General features: G+C 36.5%; 1 protein-coding gene across 1 annotated transcript in view; it reads left to right on the top strand.

Annotated features, from left to right (window-relative positions):
- The window catches only part of PTPRR (protein tyrosine phosphatase receptor type R), a 357511-nt gene that overhangs the window by 125829 nt on the left and 213347 nt on the right, over positions 1-18335 (top strand). The window contains exon 3 of the mRNA XM_049782793.1: positions 15546-15659. Coding sequence (XP_049638750.1) covers positions 15546-15659 — 114 coding nt within the window. The remainder of the gene's footprint in view (positions 1-15545; positions 15660-18335) is intronic.

Below are 18335 nucleotides of genomic sequence, written 5' to 3'. Positions count from 1 at the left end.
CACATGTCAATATACTGTGGTAACATTTTCATATGTGGTCCCCACCTCTTCCAACTTCCAAACAAACATACATACAGGGTGGGTTTTCATTTTTGTTTTTTTAAGTCATGCTGCTTCCCTAGTCATTAGAAAACAGAGTGGTCAAAAAAATTTTTATATGTGTGATCACATGATTTAACAAGTTCTTGAATCTCTCTTGACCACGGACATACCTTTCTAAATCCAGAACTTCAGATATCTTTTTCATTCACTACTAATCTTCTTATAGCTTCTTCCTGAACTATTTCAATTATTTAGCTTTCCATACCTACAATATAGGAAGGATAAGGGGAAATTTTGCACTTGGCATTGCAATTGTTTTTAAAATGATCTAAGCTTTACTTATTAAACTAATACTTTCATTTCATGTGTTAAAAGAAGCATCTCATTGCCAGTGTAATGTAGCATTTACTCTGATAAAACATTAATTTAGGTTTGCGACTTTGTTTAACAACTTGTAAAAACTCATTAAATAACTCCTTTTTATAATAGAAGGAATAGAATTATCCCTCACATACCCTTATTTCTACATAACAATTGCGTATGCAGGTGGGTTGCAACAAGGATTCATTTGACCTCCCAATAATCCAGGGACCATATTTAGAGAATTTTGTTAGAAAGCCAAAAACTTTTCCTCATAAACAATATAATACTGTAGTCTGCTTGGTCTGCACTTTTTATAATATACAGATTCTAGCAAAGTTGATAAAGCCCTTTTGGAAACTTTACTTCTGACTCCCATCACATCAACTGTTTCTTTTTCTCCGGCCTTTATACTTCTGACAATATTCTTGCAGAAATCAAGGCTAGATCACAAGAAAACGTTCATAATTGTAAGTGCCTTTGGGGAGGCCTGGGGCAGGTGGAAATAAAAATAAAGAAGGAAGGAAGGAAGGAAGGAAGGAAGGAAGGAAGGAAGGAAGGAAGGAAGGAAGGAAGGAAGGAAGGAAGGAAGGAAGGAAGGAAGGAAGGAAGGAAGGAAGGAAGGAAGGAAGGAAGGAAGGAAGGAAGGGAGGGAGGGAGGGAGGGAGGGAGGGAGGGAGGGAGGGAGGGAGGGAGGGAGGGAGGGAGGGAGGGAGGGAGGGAGGGAGGGAGGGAATCTCTTTGCAAAACCACCAATCATGCCAAGTCACAATCTCTTCCCTGTTGTGAAAAGGAAATCATGAGAGAAAGAAGGTGAAAATTTTCCTGGGTCATTGCTGTCACCACAAAAAGTAAGACATGGAGGCTTGGGAAATTTTTCTTCTTAACATCATGGAGAGAAAAGCCATACAAATGTAACAGTTAAACAGCACATTAAAGTGAATGGGGATAAGGGTCTGCCTCTGCAGTCAGTTGACCCTGGTTAGTTCCCTGGCAATGCATATAGTTTCTTATTTTATTTTATTTATTTATTTATTTATTTTTTGGTTTTTGGGCCACACCCAGCGATGCTCAGAGGTTACTCCTGGCTGTCTGCTCAGAAATAGCTCCTGGCAGGAACGGGGGACCATATGGGACACCGGGATTCGAACCAACCACCTTTGGTCCTGGATCGGCTGCTTGCAAGGCAGACGCCGCTGTGCTATCTCTCCGGGCCCGCATATAGTTTCTTGAGCACAGAGTTGGAAGTAATCTCTGAGCTCTACTGAGTATGTCCTCAATATTCCCCCAAAGTAAATTAAAATATAAAATAACATTGATATAATAAATATAATATTTATAATATTATTTTATATATTATATAAATAAATATAAATATAAAATATAAACATATTTATATTTTAATATAAATCTAAATTTAATATGAATGTTAATATAAATTTAATTTTAATATAAGTTTAATTTAAATATATTTATATCTTATGAAATACAATTATAAAATAGTATAGATATGTATGCAACTAATATATAATATGGCTTATTTGTTTTTATTGCAGAAATAATTCAGAACAAGATATTGTAGATAATACTAGAGAGATTTATTAAAGGGATAGCCCTGAGACAGGTGCAGTGGAAAAGTTCACCTGGGTTTTGGGGGTGGACTTCTTCAGGAATGAGCTCACAATAGGAAGAATATGCATCAGGGGATGAACATGCGCAGTACGCTTGAAGTGGTACCAAAGTTATCACAAGGCTACCCAGCTTAGAGTTTTATGATCCTTTTTCTTATAGCAATTTTTGCATACTGCATCTTCTTTTTGCTCTCTCCCTCTTCTGAATAGGATCATCTAACTAACCACTTTATGTACCCATTTAACTAATCATTGACAACTATCTAGCACCCATCTAACTGACAATAGAACTCTTTGTTCCATAAAGTACCTAATACTAAAAATCATTCATGATTTTATTTTTTCTGTAATTTTTCTGTTGGGGTGAGTTCCATGCACTCTACATTTCCAGATCTCTGTGTTTTCAAACTCTTCAATCCTGACCATATCTAATTTTAGTAATCAGAAAACTGCATTTTAGAACTATCAAATTAGTCACAAGAAATAGACGCCAAGCTGATGGATTCTAATTCAATTACAACAAACAGAGCATGCAAGTCAGAAATTTTATATTGATTTGGCCTTGTAGAAGCAGGCTTCAAAAAGTTGACTAAATAACCCAATTTGCTCCCCCACCCTATTCCCAATGATATAGTAGTCAAAGTAATAAGACATGGTGATTAAAAATCAGATACAAACTGTGTTACATTGATTCTGTGTGGTTTCAAATACTTAAGCATGTCAGGTAAACTGCTTACTCAAATGGATCTGCCTCAAAAGCAGAATTCTCCTTTTCTAACCCTTTACATGCCTAGAATGCAGATACAGCCACTTCGTAATTCCACACAAAATATTGTTCATAATTCCTTTATTTTATAAAAGATTTACTAAAGGTCAGACATTTCCAGATCCAGAGGCCTTTGTATCAATCTAGACTAAGAAGTGCCCACACCCAGAAAACCCACCCAGGCAAATAACTTAAAAGCTTTCAGTTTATAACCAATGCGTGAGGAAAATAAAGCAGGAAAACTGAGTTAAGAGAAGCCAGACTGGAAAGGCCTCTGAGAGGAGATGGCTTTATTTTATGTATTTGTTTATTTGTTTGTTTGTTTGGGGGACCACATCCTCCAGGTATCAACCTGAATCATTCTCAACAAGTGTCCTGGCCACTATTCTGTTGCTCTTGTCCACAGGGCTGTGGTTTTTTAACTGAAGGAGAGGCAATAGAGTCCCAGATAGATGTGTTGAACAGCTCTTCAGCAGGAGATAGATAGGCAAATGCCAGGTTCATGGGACAAAAATGGTCATGACTTGTTGAAGAACTAGAAAAAGGACAATGACTGGATCAGTAGATAGAATAAGAAGTTTAGATATAACAGGATCCAGATAACAGGACCTTGGAGACCTATGTCATTAAATTTGATCTTAAATAAGATAGAAAGCCACCGAAGAACTTTCCCCTTCCATTTTGCTGCCGTGGCTGCAGTGGTCACATGCACTTAGTTATAGCATTGGCACCCTCGGTGTGCAACTCATCGGGAATCACACACTTTCAGTTGAGTGTATGCACACCACTGTGATCTCTAGGGTTTGAGTGATTTTGCCATTATGGTACAGTGTTCACTGGAGATCGCACTCTTTCTTTGCTGCACCTGTGTCCTAATGATCACACACTCTGCTGTGGCCCTGGAGGTGTTGGGGCACCAGAGACTAAATTCATAGCCTGAGGCTTGTAAGACAGTTATATTTTGGAGGGACAGGGGTACTGGAGACATCACCTTGGCCACCAATTTTATGAAAAAAAGTGAGACTGCGGTTATTGAAAAATAGTCTTTCATTGAATTCAAAAGAAACATAATAGTACAATAATTAAATTCTTGAAGAAACTAGAAACAAGAGTTTTGTGTCCCTTCTTGTCTTAACGGTTAAGAGAGAATACCTATCTCTTGTTAGGGTCTCACATAAAGTAAGCTGGCAAAATTTCAAAGGTAAGATAACCATAAAACACATGACAGAAATCAAGCTGGAAGAACTCCAAAGATAAGATAATCATAAAACACAGGAAAGAAATAAAACTACATCAAGACTAAAAGAAGTTAGAATAGACTCTTCTGAAAACATAAGTATATACGGCAGACTTGTATTATAATTAGTTAAAGAGGGGAAAGGATATATAGGTACACAGTGTGTTTTTGAAGATGGGCCAAAATATTTAGAAAGAAAAATCCAATTGTATAATTGGAGAAAATCTTTCTGAAATCAAAGCATGGAATCTGTAAACTCCAAAGGCATGAGACTTCGTTGTAAATCAAGGAAACATCTTGATGAAGTTTCTTTCTCTTGGGGGCTTGTCCTGCAAGTTGTCTGAGTGGCTTTTGGTGGACTACCGTGTTTATTCGAGTATAACGCGCAGAATTTTCTACCAAATAAAGAAATCCAAGTTTGGGTGCGTGTTATAAACAAGGGATGGGGGTGGCAGTGGTGGCCAATGAGGTCTAACGAGGGCGCAGGCGAATTGGGAGTTTGCACAAACCGCAAAAAACCTGGCCTACCTCTCGTGACATCCTGGTTTGGTTCAAACATCATGGGAAGACATACCAAAAGAAAGGATTTTGGAAGAGATTTTGGAAGACAGGCATCAGCAATCAAAAGGACCTGCTGTGGAATTCAGACTCAGAAGAAAGCGAAGAAACTGGAGAAACATGTTCCTGCCAACTAGGACACTGTTGAAAAATTAACTCGAGAAGAATGGGAACAATTCTTTAGTGGATCTGATGATGAATCTGACTTGGAAGCATTTTATATAAATATTGTTACTGGTAATTTTATTTCGGTATTGTGTTTATACAATTTTACATTGTCAATAAATAATTTTTATCATGGCCACGCGTGTTCAACAATGTTTGTTTGTTTGTTTTTGTCAATTACGATGCTTGGTCTGAAACAAAATTTTACACTGATTTTTAATCAAAAATTAGGGGTGAGCATTATACATGTGTGCGTGTTATACTCGAATAAATACGATATGTCATGTTGGATATCAGACCAGTTCTCCATGCAAAGCATACTCCAACCCTTTGAGCTAACTTGCCATTTCTTGGTGAACTTTCCTAAATTTAAAGATAAAGACTTGCAGGATATTTCTGGCAGACAAAGCAAATTACCAAATTGGTTAGCCTTAGACCAGGGAACCTTTCACAGCAAATTGCAATGCCAAAATACATAGGGATAATAGTCACAGAGTTCAAACATAATTTCACTTATGAATCATCATGAATTTCAAAACTATCAAATTACAATGATTGAATTTCAGGTGTACAAAGTTTCAGCAACCTGTGTCCACTTCCTTCCATCAATATCCATATGTTCCCTCCCTCTCTCACCTTTCTCCCTTTACCATTGTCAGAGCATTTCCTTCCCTGACTATAGCCCACTTCCCCACCCCAGTGGCAAGTTACCTACTGAAAACCAATTCTCATATTCTATGCTTCAATTGACTTTGAGCGTTTGTTATTCTCCTAGTATGTTTCTTTATATCCTGAATATTAGTGAGATCATCCTGGACTGTTCTTCCTCTGACTAATTTTGTTTACATGGTACTCTCCAGATCCATCCACATAGCAGCCAATTGCATAACTTCATCTATTCTTTGAGCCAAGGAGTATTCCATTGTTTGTATGTACCAGTTTCTTTATTTAGTCATCTGTTCTTAAGCATTTGTGTTGCTTCTAGTTTTTTGACTATTGTAAATAGTCAAATATACATAAGAGGACAGGTGTCTTTTCTACAATGTGCTTTTAGGGCTCTTGTGATATATTCCAAAAAGTAGGATATATTCCAAAAAGTAGAATTGCAGAGTCTATATGTAAGCTCAACTTCTAGTTTTTTTTTGAAGGGAGTGCATACTGTTTTCTAAAAATGTAAGACCAGGTATCATTCCCACCATCAGTGAATGAGGGTCTCTTTTTCACCACTGCCACTCCAACACTGGCTGCTGCTGTTCTTCTTGGTTTGTGCCGGGCTCTGTGGTGTAAAATGATATCTCATTGTTTCGATTTGCTTCTCCCTAATAATCAGTGATAAAAAATGTTTTCATATGCTTTTGACCATTTTGTATTTCTTCATTGAGAAAGTTTCTGATCATCTTTTCTCATTTTTAGTGGAGTTAAATGTTTTTTCTTGAAAATTTATACCAGGGTTTTATATATCTTAGATATTAACTCTTTGTCAGATGAGTGATAGGCAAATAGTCTCTGCTAGTCTATGGAATATATATATATGTATATTGATCATGGTTTATTTGAGTTGCACAAACATCTTAATTTTGTGTAATCCCAATTGTTTAACTTTGTTTCCACTTGCTTGGCCAATTGCATTGCATCCTTAAAGATGCCTCTAGTTTCAAAGTCGTGAAGTTTCCTGCCTATGTTTTCCTCTATGTGACTATTTGGATTCAGGCCTGATATTGAGGTCTTTAGTCCATTTTGATTTGATTTTTATGCATGGGATCTTAGTTCATTTTTTGCACATGCCCAACTAGTTTTCCCAACACCACTTGTTGAAGAGGGTTTTTTTTTTTTTTTTTGCTCCACTTCAGATTTTTTAATCTTTATCAAAAACTAACTGACCATACACCCAAGGATTTGTCCCTAAACTAAAATTTTACTTTTCAGGCAAACTATAAGTTATTATTACAACTGACCTAAGAACATTCTTAAAATATAATGTCCAAGCAAATGTAGCACTCATACATTTTTCTTGAATGAAGCTACTCGATAAATAATTCTAACAAATAAAAGAAGCATCAGAACAAAGAGTTCAGGCATGTAAAACTTTATAAATTATAATTGCATAGCATGTACACCAGCATAAATAATGCTAACATAACCCCAGTATCTTAGAGACTGATTAAACAAGGTAAAATTTTAACTCATGGTGTTTATTGAGTGGTACTAGAAATGACCTTTACTTCCTGCAGTGATTACTAATTTCAGCATTTTCCTTTGGGTAACAATAGTTTTAGGGTGTCTTTAGAATTATCTAGTTTAGGATCAGAGGAGGTGGAAGAGTGTGCAGAAAACACCCACATTCTTAACTGCCCCATAATAAAAGTGTTTTCAGTTATATTAATAGGTGAGAACTATTAAATAATCCCACTTAGATATAAACAGGCTGTTTCCTTGGGAAGACAATCAGTTTGGAGAGTAGAACTGTTACAGGGGACAGAGGCTATAACATAAATATCATAAAAATAGCAACATAGGAATACTAATGAGGGATTAGATAGATATTACAGCAGGTAGGACACTTGCCTTGCACATAACTAAGATCAATCCTCGTTACCACATATGGTTTCCTGAGTATTGTCAGAAATGGTCCTTGAGCACAAAGCCAGAGTAAGCACTGATCACCACAGGTTGTGGCTTAAACATTAAAAATAATAATACTAATTTAATTATAAACACTAAAGATGCTTATAACTAAGATAGAGAGCTGGTGTGAAGAGGTGTAAATTTTCTCATTTTTATTACAGGACAATAGTAAATCCTTTTTTATGCAATATAATGTTAAAATATAGATGCATATTGACTCTGAGAAAACAAGAACAAAGGCAACACAAAATAAATTGTAAAAGAGTGAGGACTAAGTAAAGTTTTTAAACATAGAAAAACTGAATGATGAAATATACAGAGATTTATTGAATTAATAAATGGCTATCTCTTGAATAAAAGACATTTTTTAAAAGTGAGAGTCCAAATGTGTTGACTACCAACAGTATATAATGTAAATACAGAACTAAAGCCCAGAAATTTTAATAAACAAAAAATAATTTTATGGAGCAATCTGTGTAGTTTAATTCACTTGCATTTAACAGAGGTATTTAATTTAATTTATTTAATAGATTTAATTTAATATAGGTATTCCCACCTCTACAGGTTCTGGGCAATACCACATCATTCACAACTGCCCCCATTACCTGATAATTGCCTGTGAGACCCCAGACTCCCATACGCCATTGAAAGGCTCCAGAATAAAATCAAAATATGTAGGACATATACAGTTCATTGATATTATTTTCATGTTTTTTACTATATTTCTTCTAAACGTTATTGATAGAATGCACTCTTAAGGGTTATTATAAAGAAAAATGAGATTATATATGTGAAATAAAACAAACTTATTAAAGCTTCAGTGTGATTGTCATAGTGGTTATTATATCTTGGTGTTTTAAATAAGCTTCTACATTTAGCTTAATTTTTTTCAAAAGTACAGTATGAAACTTTTCATCTTTGACTCTATATATCTCAACAGAATACTCCATTATATCTAGGGGGAAGAGGTTTTAGTTTTTTGGTCACATGTACCTATAATTTTTTTTTTGTTGTTTTGTTTTTGGGCCACACCCGGCAGTGCTCAGGGTTACTCCTGGCTGTCTGCTCAGAAATAGCTCCTGGCAGGCACGGGGGACCATATGGGACGCCGGGATTCGAACCAACCACCTTTGGTCCTGGATCGGCTGCTTGCAAGGCAAACGCCGCTGTGCTATCTCTCCGGGCCCCTATAGTTCATTTTTATATAATATGTGTACATAAAAATATTTGGAAGACTATTCAGGTGTTTTTCTTAAAATTAGAATAAAATTTCAATATAGGAAAAGCATATTTTTACTTTTTTTTTTGTGTGTGTGTGTGTGTGTGGTTTTTGGGTCACACCTGGCAGCGCTCAGGGGTTATTCCTGGCTCCAAGCTCAGAAATTGCTCCTGGCAGGCACGGGGAACCATATGGGACGCCGGGATTCAAACCGATGACCTCCTGCATGAAAGGCAAATGCCTTACCTCCATGCTATCTCTCTGGCCCCTATTTTTACTTTTTTTAAACAATGCTGAGGATTGAGCCCAGGATCTCAAAAGGACAAATTAAGTGCTATAATTCAGTCTCATATATACCTGGCTTCATACTTCTATATTTTTGTATATATTTATATTCCTTAAAGATTTTTTGTAATGTGCATTATATTTCTAAAATTAAATATGAGACATAGGGCCAAAAAGATAATATAGGTTGTAAATCATTTGTCTTGATTGCTCAAATCCTGATTCAAATGCCCAGCACTACATAATGATCTCCAGCACTGCCAGGAGTGACCCCTGAGTTGAGAACCGGAAGGAATCCCTGAGCACTGCTGGTGACCCAAACTATGTATCCCTCCAAAATGTTTACATAAAAGAACCAAGAGATAGATAATGCAGAGGGTAGGTGTGTGCCAAACTCTAATTTGATTCCCAGCACCACACGGTCCCCTGAGCATCTGGGTGCAGCCTTCGAGACCACTGAACATTCTAGAGACTCCAGCATTAAAGTGACAAACTCAGGTTATTCCATCACTACAGTGCCTGAGCAACATCATATCTTTGGGCCCATGAACAGCTGCCCCGATTAGCTGATAATTGCCTGTGGGACCCTGGACTCCAATACATCACTTGGGAGGCCCCCAAAAATAAAATCAAAATTAAAATTTAGACCTAAATTAGCTAGAATTCAACACAGTAATATTGGAGAATTGCATCCTTTTAGATACAAGCAGAAGGGAAAAGAGGTCAAGAAAGGGAGAAGTCACAGAGGGTTGAGAAATTAGTCTCTGAACAGAATATCCTAGGAGAAATGAAAACTTTCACCAGTGCTGAAATGAAGTAAAATGGGCATGTATGTTTAATAAATGTACCTAGGCAGGTGCCAGAGCGATAGCACAGCAGTAGGGCATTTGCCTTGCATGTGGCTGACCCAGGACGAACCTGGGTTCGAACTCCAGCATCCCATATGGTCCCCTAAGCCAGGAGTGATTTCTGAGTGCATACCCAGGAGTAACCCCTGAGCATCACTGGTGTGGGCCAAAATAAAAAAAAAAGAAAGAAAAGGAAAGAAAAGAAAAGAAAAATAAATATATGTAGGCACAATTGAGGTTTAATGTGAATATAGAAAGAGGGAGCATGGAAAATAAAACCAAGACATTAGGGCTGTACAGATAATAAAAATAGGGGGAACAGTCAGTGTTTGTGAGGCCATGGTGAAGAGGGAATTCTCATCCACTGCTGGTGGGAATGCTGCCTGGTTCAACTCCTATGGAAAACAATGTGGAGGGTTTTCAATAAACTCAAAATTGAACTTCCATACAAGGCAGCAATATCACTTTTGAGTATGTCCCCAGGACATAAAAACATTCATCCAAATAATGTATGAACACTTATATTCATTGCAACAATCAGTACAATAGCTAAGACTTGGAAACAACCTAGATGTCCAAAAACAGATGAGTGGATCATAAAGATGTGGTACATAAATACAATGGAATACAACAATAGCTGCAAAGAATGATGTAATCATGTAATTTGCTACCACATGGATGGAACAAGAAGCTACTACATTAAATGAAGCCAGAAGAGGGATCTATACAGAATATACAGAATGTAATCACTTGAATGTGGTATTTTGAATAACTGCATGAAGAAATTTCTCAAATGTCTCAAACACCCATCACACCAGAGTATAGTGAGGTAAAGGTAAGAAACTGGATGGAGGAGGAGAAACACAAATATAAATGATGGGAGCCAAGGGCCAAGTGGTCTCAGGTGCATTGGTGAAGATAAAAAATAAAAAGGGCAGAATTAAATATCCAAGCCAAAATCAACAGCAATAGAATCAAGAGACCCAAACTCTAACAATCTAAACTGCAGTAAATGAGTCTTTTATACTGGCAAGTTGGGCAGTGGTGGGGGGGGGGGGGGGCAAAGTGTAGTGGTATGAGATGCATTCTGGGAACATTTGTGGAATGAGGTTAACATTAATAATGGATAGACCCTCATTCATTATATGTATGAAACCCAACTATGAAGGACTTTGTAAATTCCAATGGTTTCAATAAAATTAAATTAAGTTAAAAAAAAACAGAAATTAGAGCCATAGGGAAGATTTCTTCAAAAATTGGGTAGTATGGTGAACTGATTAGATTAAGATTTTGAAAAGATTGCTATGATATCCATATAAAAAATGAATTAAAGATTAGAAGTGCATGAAGATTTTATCCAAAGAGTTCATATGACCAGTATGGTGATCTTAACTAAAGTAATGGAAATATACATGAAAAGAAAATAGACCCAACTTTCCAAAAACAGAAGATAGGATAGATAGAACTTTATCATCAATTATCATGGTGTCAGTGAAGTAAAAATGGCAGCTGAATCCCATATGCAGTTTTTTTGTCCCACTATGGTTGTGGAAGAGGAAAAGAAAATAGATTCCATTTTGGAAGATGAAGGTAGAGAGAATCCAATAAAACTGGAAATGTAAAATAGGAAAAGTAAAAATCCTCAGGGGCCAGAAAGAAAGCTGAGAGCATGCTCCATGCATGCGGCCCAATCATGGTTCCCTGAGCAGTGCCAGTAGCAACCTTGAGAATCCTCTAGGATCCTTGAACACCAAACTGTAGTCCATAAACTCTTAGTACAAAATGGCAGAGGATATGCAGAGAATTAGAAAAAGATATGATCCACATATTTTTTGGACATCTAAGTTGGTTGCAAGTCTTAGCTATTGTACTGAGTGTTGCAATGAATAGCAGTGTGCAAACCCAATATTTTGAATCTCCACATTCAAACTCTTGCTTATTGATAAATTCACTTACCTATAATTTTGCTAAACAACAGAAAAATAGATTTCCTGGTAAGATACAGCTAATCATGTGCACACATTGCCCAAAGAAGTGAGAAGTTTCCTCCTGACTTCCTTGGTCCTGAGAGAAATGGGGTTCTTTTGTGTCTGCTGGGAATTCAGACTGGACTTCTCTCAGGTACTATGAGGATCCTGTCTAAGAAAAGGAATGACCATTGGCCCTTCTCCCCCAATGGAACCACTGATGATGCTGACTCTTACTGGGGACAAATTACTTTTAGGAATTTAGGAAACTAGTCTTTAGAAATCTGTCTACTTCCCACTCAATTTAATAATTTAACCATCATATAAAAATAAATAGTAAAAATCCAATAACATAATTAGAATAAAAAATAATGTTGGTACCTAATTCCAGGCTAAATTTTTCTGTTTCATCAGATCAATTCTATTTAAGGCTCAAAGTCAAGTACTTTAGCAGACAGTTAGGTGAAAGGTTCTAGGTCTTAAATCAAAAGAACTGACTCAGGAACTCTTTTACAAAGCGAAAGTCCAAAAAGAGGGAACTTGAAACTAAACATAGATAAAACTTGAAATCTTTGAATTTTATTATGCTTTATTTGGGAGTATGTTTACACAATTGTAATACCAACAAAAATCCTCAATTGTTCATAAACGGTGACAGTTTACACCATTTGTTACTGTGGAGTGATTTAACTTTTTGTAATTTAGAAAATATACTTTAATATTTTGAAATTAAAAACTTGCATCAGATTTATATTAGATGATAGAAATGACTATGTGGGTTTAGAACTCAGTCTAAAATCTATCTTGCCTTGTTGTATGGTATCTTTAAATTTGTGACACTGTTGTTGCCATGGGAATTTTATACCATCACGGTTATGCTTTCACTTAACAGAATGAGAAGTTTTGCATTACTAGTCTCTATCCCATTCAAACTCCAGGAAATCATTTGCTTTAAATTTCTCTGGAGAAAAAAAAAAAAACTTATTTTGTCTTGTTGAATGCTTTTCTTTTCTTGAATTCCTCTCATATATAAATTCTGACATAAATGTGCGTGTGTGTGTGTGTGTGTGTGTGTGTGTGTGTGTGTGTGTGTGCTTGTAAACTATTTGAGAATCAGTATTTTACAGAAAATAGTAAGAATTGCCATGTCTATGCTATGGAATTTACCTCACAGGCAAGCACATAACTGAGGAAAATTATTCAAATTTGAAATGATTGTAATTTAAATTCGCCTCTCCAATTCATTTCCTAACTTTACTTGCATGGCCTAAATTCCATATATAAAGCTATTGTCTTCTTGGAAAGTTTATTGTTTTGAATTATTTTTAATCTTGAGTCTCCATTTTACAGCCAGGTGCCATTTGCATCTGAGGAACTGAGACTTTCATACTGTATCCACAGTTACAAGCCTCGTGTTAATCATAGCCCTGGGAATTGAGCCCTCGTGTTTATATGCAATCCCCTGACTCTCAGCTGAGTCTCCAGCTTAAACTGTTGTCTCCAAATTCTGCCTTTTGGGGATCAGGGACAATGCTCGCTAGCTCACCTAGCTGACAAACACTGCTAGTGAGCCCTGAAGTCAATGAATGGTTTGAACCCTGAACCCTGAAGCCCATCCCATAGGGTTTGCAGAGTTGACACTGGAAAGGGAGGAGAGTTTTCAATGCCATGTTTACTAGGGAGCTTCCACAGACCAAAAATAAATTGCTGGTTATGAAGAAGCCTCTTTCTCAGAGCCACCAGGTGGACTGATTTTTTTCTACTCTCTTGGGGTCTCTGGGTGCAAACATATGGGATGCTCTACCATATTTTTTGTCAACGTGTTGTTTCCAAATCTACTCAAGCTCCAAGAGCTAATTATTTCTGTATTATGCTGCATTATATATATATATACATATATATACTTATTACATAGATTTATATGTGTAGAATTTAGACTATAGAAAAGTAGAGACTAATTTTTGAACAATTGTGTATCATTAAATTATTTTTATTTATTTATTTTTGAGTTTCTTGGTTTATGCCTGGTGGTGCTCCAGGATTACTCTTGGTTCGGCACTTCTGGCAGTGCTTGGATGCTGAGTATTAAAACCCAGGTCTGTTGCATCAAGGCAAGCACTTAGCTGCTGTGCTATAACTCTGGCCCCAGATTACTTTTATTTAATAAAAATATATTATGGATGGTGTTGATGTAGATTTTCCCACAATCCCTGCTAAAATGCTCATTGTCCTTGCTCCAGAAGTAAGTTGTATCTTAATATTGGGCTCTCAGTGTTTCTCAATAGTTTTGCTTTTCTATTTTCTGGATTTTAGTTTGTTGCAAAAGCCCTATATTAAATTCCTTAACATATTGAATCTCTATGGTCTTTGCCCACATACATGCATTAAAACAAGGTCCTTAAGCATCAATGTTGTCTTGTGCTTCAGCTGGTTCCATCATCTTGAGGAAAAATCATTGTATATTTTCAAGCACTTCGACTCCTTTGGATTCCTTTAGAATTGAACTTCTGTTTCCAGTCATTTATTCTGCACTGATTTGATTTTTAGGAGATGTAATACTAACAGTATTGGTCTTGATGCTGTGTCATGGAACAAACTGGTTTAAAGGCCCACTAGGTGTTCTTACCTAAAATAAGTAGTATTCCTTTCCAGGGAGTATAATGGAACCTTACAATGATTATTCTTGCCTGAGAAGTGTGCTATAGAAGAACATTTCAGATCATAAAACATTTGATATTGCAGCCATTCAACCATTTATGATAATCAAGTGAAAATAATCATTCTAAAAATATATGTAAGAAATAGTTAAAGATTTTTTCCTACCTTATGAAGTATCCAACTCAAATTATTTGTGACATAATTTTGAAAACACAATTATTCTAGCTCTTGATTTAAATATCTTTATAGAGCCAATGACTTAAATTTAGTCAGTACCTTTCATCTTATCATTTGATTTATGTTTCAGCAAATTTTTATGTGTTACTATTTTTTCAAAACAAAAATTAAGTATTTAATTAAACAATGTAATGCTCTACTGCTCTACTATTGTTCCAGCCTCTAAATAATTCAAGAAGAATATTTTACCTATGGACTGTTCTCAGTCCACAAGTAAAGAACGGTTGAAGAATTCTGATGCCGGCTTAGACAAAATCATCAGTACCACTGGCTTCTTTACCAAAGCTTGAGAACATATCTCTCTTTTACCCTGGCAGTAGATCACTAGTTAGAGAAACTGCAATGTTTGTGGCCATAAACTTATACAATATAATCTTCAGATATTTTATGAGAACACAAATTAAAGATGTTCTGGGACTGAATTGCTGAAACATACTTGGCTACTTATTTCATTCTATCATCTGGAGTTGGACTGAGGCAAATGCAACAATGCATTTTCCTAATGAATTGGTTATTGATTTGCATTACTTAACTGAAAAAAAAATACGTAGCTATAAACATACCACCTTTTTAACCAAAACCACTGAAAATTTCATATGAAACATACCTACAATTTTATTTCCATTAAAAATAAAGTAAACCGGGCCGGGAAGGTGGCGCTACAAGTTAGGTGTCTGCCTTGCAAGCGGATGGACCGCGGTTCGATCCCCCCGGTGTCCCATATGGTCCCCCAAGCCAGGGGTGATTTCTGAGCGCATAGCCAGGAGTAACCCCTGAGTGTCAAATGGGTGTGGCCCAAAAACCAAAAAAAAAATAAATAAATAAAGTAAACCATCATAAGAATGAATTTATCAAAGTGATTATTATAGGTAATCATCAGTCAGAAATTAAAGGTCCCAATCCAAAGACTTACTCTAACTTGAATTTGCTTTTCCTTTAATCTTTAGACACTGCAAATGGATGTAAATAAACTGAACATAACCTTGCTCCGGATATTCCGTCAAGGAGTGGCAGCAGCGTTGGGCCTCTTATCCCAGCAAGTACACATCAACCGTCTCATTGTAAGATGCCTGCATTTCACATTCTTGGAGTACAAGCTTTGATCTTTCTGAACAGTAGTAATAAAGCGCACTAATGCAATCATCCTGTGGCCTCTGAGCCGTATCTGGCAGACCACCTGTTTTTTGACGTTTAAAAAATATATATTACAATGGCTCATACCCACATACTTACATATTGTCTGTAACTATGTACTAATTGCAGCAGATTGTTTGGCTTAATTAAAGCCTAAAATATGTCCTAGCTGACCCTTTACAGGAAAAGCTGGTTGGTTCTCTCATAGCTCAAGTCTAACGATTCTAGTAGGTTCAAATAAATAGGCTCAGGGGCCCGGAGAGATAGCACAGCGGTGTTTGCCTTGCAAGCAGCCGATCCAGAACCTAAGGTGGTTGGTTCGAATCCTGGTGTCCCATATGGTCCCCCGTGCCTGCCAGGAGCTATTTCTGAGCAGACAGCTAGGAGTAACCCCTGAGCAATGCTGGGTGTGGCCCAAAAACCAAAAAAAAAACAAAACAAAAACAAAAACAAATAAATAGGCTCAACGTACTAGTTTTACCAAGCTGATAGGACTCTCAAAATGGTTTCCTAGAAGAGAAACCATTTATCTCAGTTCAGATCCTGTCTCCAGACAGCATCTATTGAAACCCAGTTGAGCTTATCAGTAGAATGAAGGAATCTGCATAAAGCAGAGATAATTTGATCAAAGAATAAAGAGGTAGATCCTAGAGGGCAGCAGCCCAAATGAATGCAAAGATACCTTGTTCTAAAAACTCCAAGAGAAAATGTCTATGATGCCAGGAAATGAGTTGACTACACCTAGAGTTATTTCTATAAGCGCCACTTTAGACCTATCAGTCAATCACCCTCGTCTTTTTCTTTCCACCCTTTGATTGGAAACCTTGATGTCAGACAACCACGTTCCCCTCTGCATTAAAAGAAAAGTGGGTGTAAGCAAAGGCAAGCAGAAAAAATTCAACTTAGAAGATGTTTCCCTTTATAAAAAAACTAATTACCTGCAGTTCTTGTGAAAGGGGCCTCTGAAATTCTCTTTTGGGTAAAATTGTTCTTCATTTCTCAAAGCACATTCTCCCTGCTTTGAATTCTATGTTCAGCTGGACCTCAACTTTCTGTTGCATTAACAGCATGATTTCTAACTCTAGCAAAATTTGCTTTTTATTTCAGTTCTGGAATGTTTTTTCTCTTTATTTTTCTGTAAGGAGAGGATAAGTTATTTCCCACTCCCAATAACTTTTATTTTGTGAGCCCAGTGATTATTTTGAAAAAAAAAAAAAAAAAAAGTTTTGGGGCTGGAGAGGTGGCACAGTGGTAGCCCATTTGCCTTGCACAAAGCTTATCCAGGACGAACCTGGGTTCAATCCCTCTGCATAACATATGGTTCCCCCAAGCCGGGAGTGATTTCTGAGTGCATAGTCAGGAGTAACCCCTGAGCATCATCAGGTGTAGCCAAAATAATAACAACAACAACAACAACAACAACAACAATAATAATAATAATAATAATAATGCAATTTGGGGGGAGAGAAAAATATGCAAGTTTTTAAAAACAATATTTTTGGTAACTCAAATTTGTGTAAGAAGGTCTACAACACTTAATACTCTGAAATGGTAAAATATTATTTTTATCTATGGTAAATCTTGCTCAAGTGAGAAGATTAAGGTATAAATACATGTCTTAGAGGCATACCTTACATGTTTAGATACCTTAGATATACTTTTCTATGGATAGACTTAATGTATATAATAGCTTTTTGCAGACATAATAAAAGGATTTGTCATACCCAGAGAAAAGTAAGCATATCCTTGGAAAATGTTAGTAGTTTAACTTCTATTTCTACAAGTAGTTCTAAGGAAAAGATTCAATTAATTATACATGAGGCAACAGAATAGAACAATTAGGGGAATGTGGTTTGGATACAGACAGAACCATATTCCATTTCCAATTTAGTCACTTTCCGGGTTAGCCATGTACCAGCTGTGTGACTTTAGGCAAGCTATTTGTGTTTCTTCATTTGCAAAATGGAAGTAACCATACTTATGTCCTAGGGATATGTTGAGCATTAAATGAGATTAACAGATTTAAAGAACCATAGAAGCACAAAACAAGTTCTCTATGCCTACTGTCATTAGGCCATAAACCATTACATTATTATAAACATGTTTCACATCACTAGTCTGCTATATCAACACATCTGTTGTTCCCTGAAAACACAGAAATATTTTTTCCTGAGTTGTTTTGTTGGTCTTTTTTATAGTTGGCTGAACTTCAGGTTAATTGCCTTAAAAAAAAAACAACACTTTTCTAGCATGAGAAAGCTCAATGTAGCAAAAAGATTAATAATGATTTCCTTTTATTTTATTTTATTTTTTTGTGGGCCACACCCAGTGACACTCAGGGATTACTCCTGGCTATGCACTCAGAAATCGCTCCTGGCTTGGGGACCATATGGGATACTGAGGGATCAAACAGTGGTTCATCCTAGGTCAGTGGCATGCAACGCAAATGCCCTACCACTGAACCAATGCTCCAGCACAATGATTCCTTTTTAAAAGAGCCTTGTGAGCTAATGCAATAGTATAGCAGGTAGAGTGTTTGCCTTGCACAGGACCAACCCAGGCTTGATTCCTAGCATCTATCTATATAGTCCCCTGAGCTCAAA

The sequence above is a fragment of the Suncus etruscus genome, chromosome 11, assembly GCF_024139225.1.
Source record: "Suncus etruscus isolate mSunEtr1 chromosome 11, mSunEtr1.pri.cur, whole genome shotgun sequence".
NCBI classification, from domain to species: domain Eukaryota; kingdom Metazoa; phylum Chordata; class Mammalia; order Eulipotyphla; family Soricidae; genus Suncus; species Suncus etruscus.
This window is presented reverse-complemented; position numbering and strand designations above follow the sequence as displayed.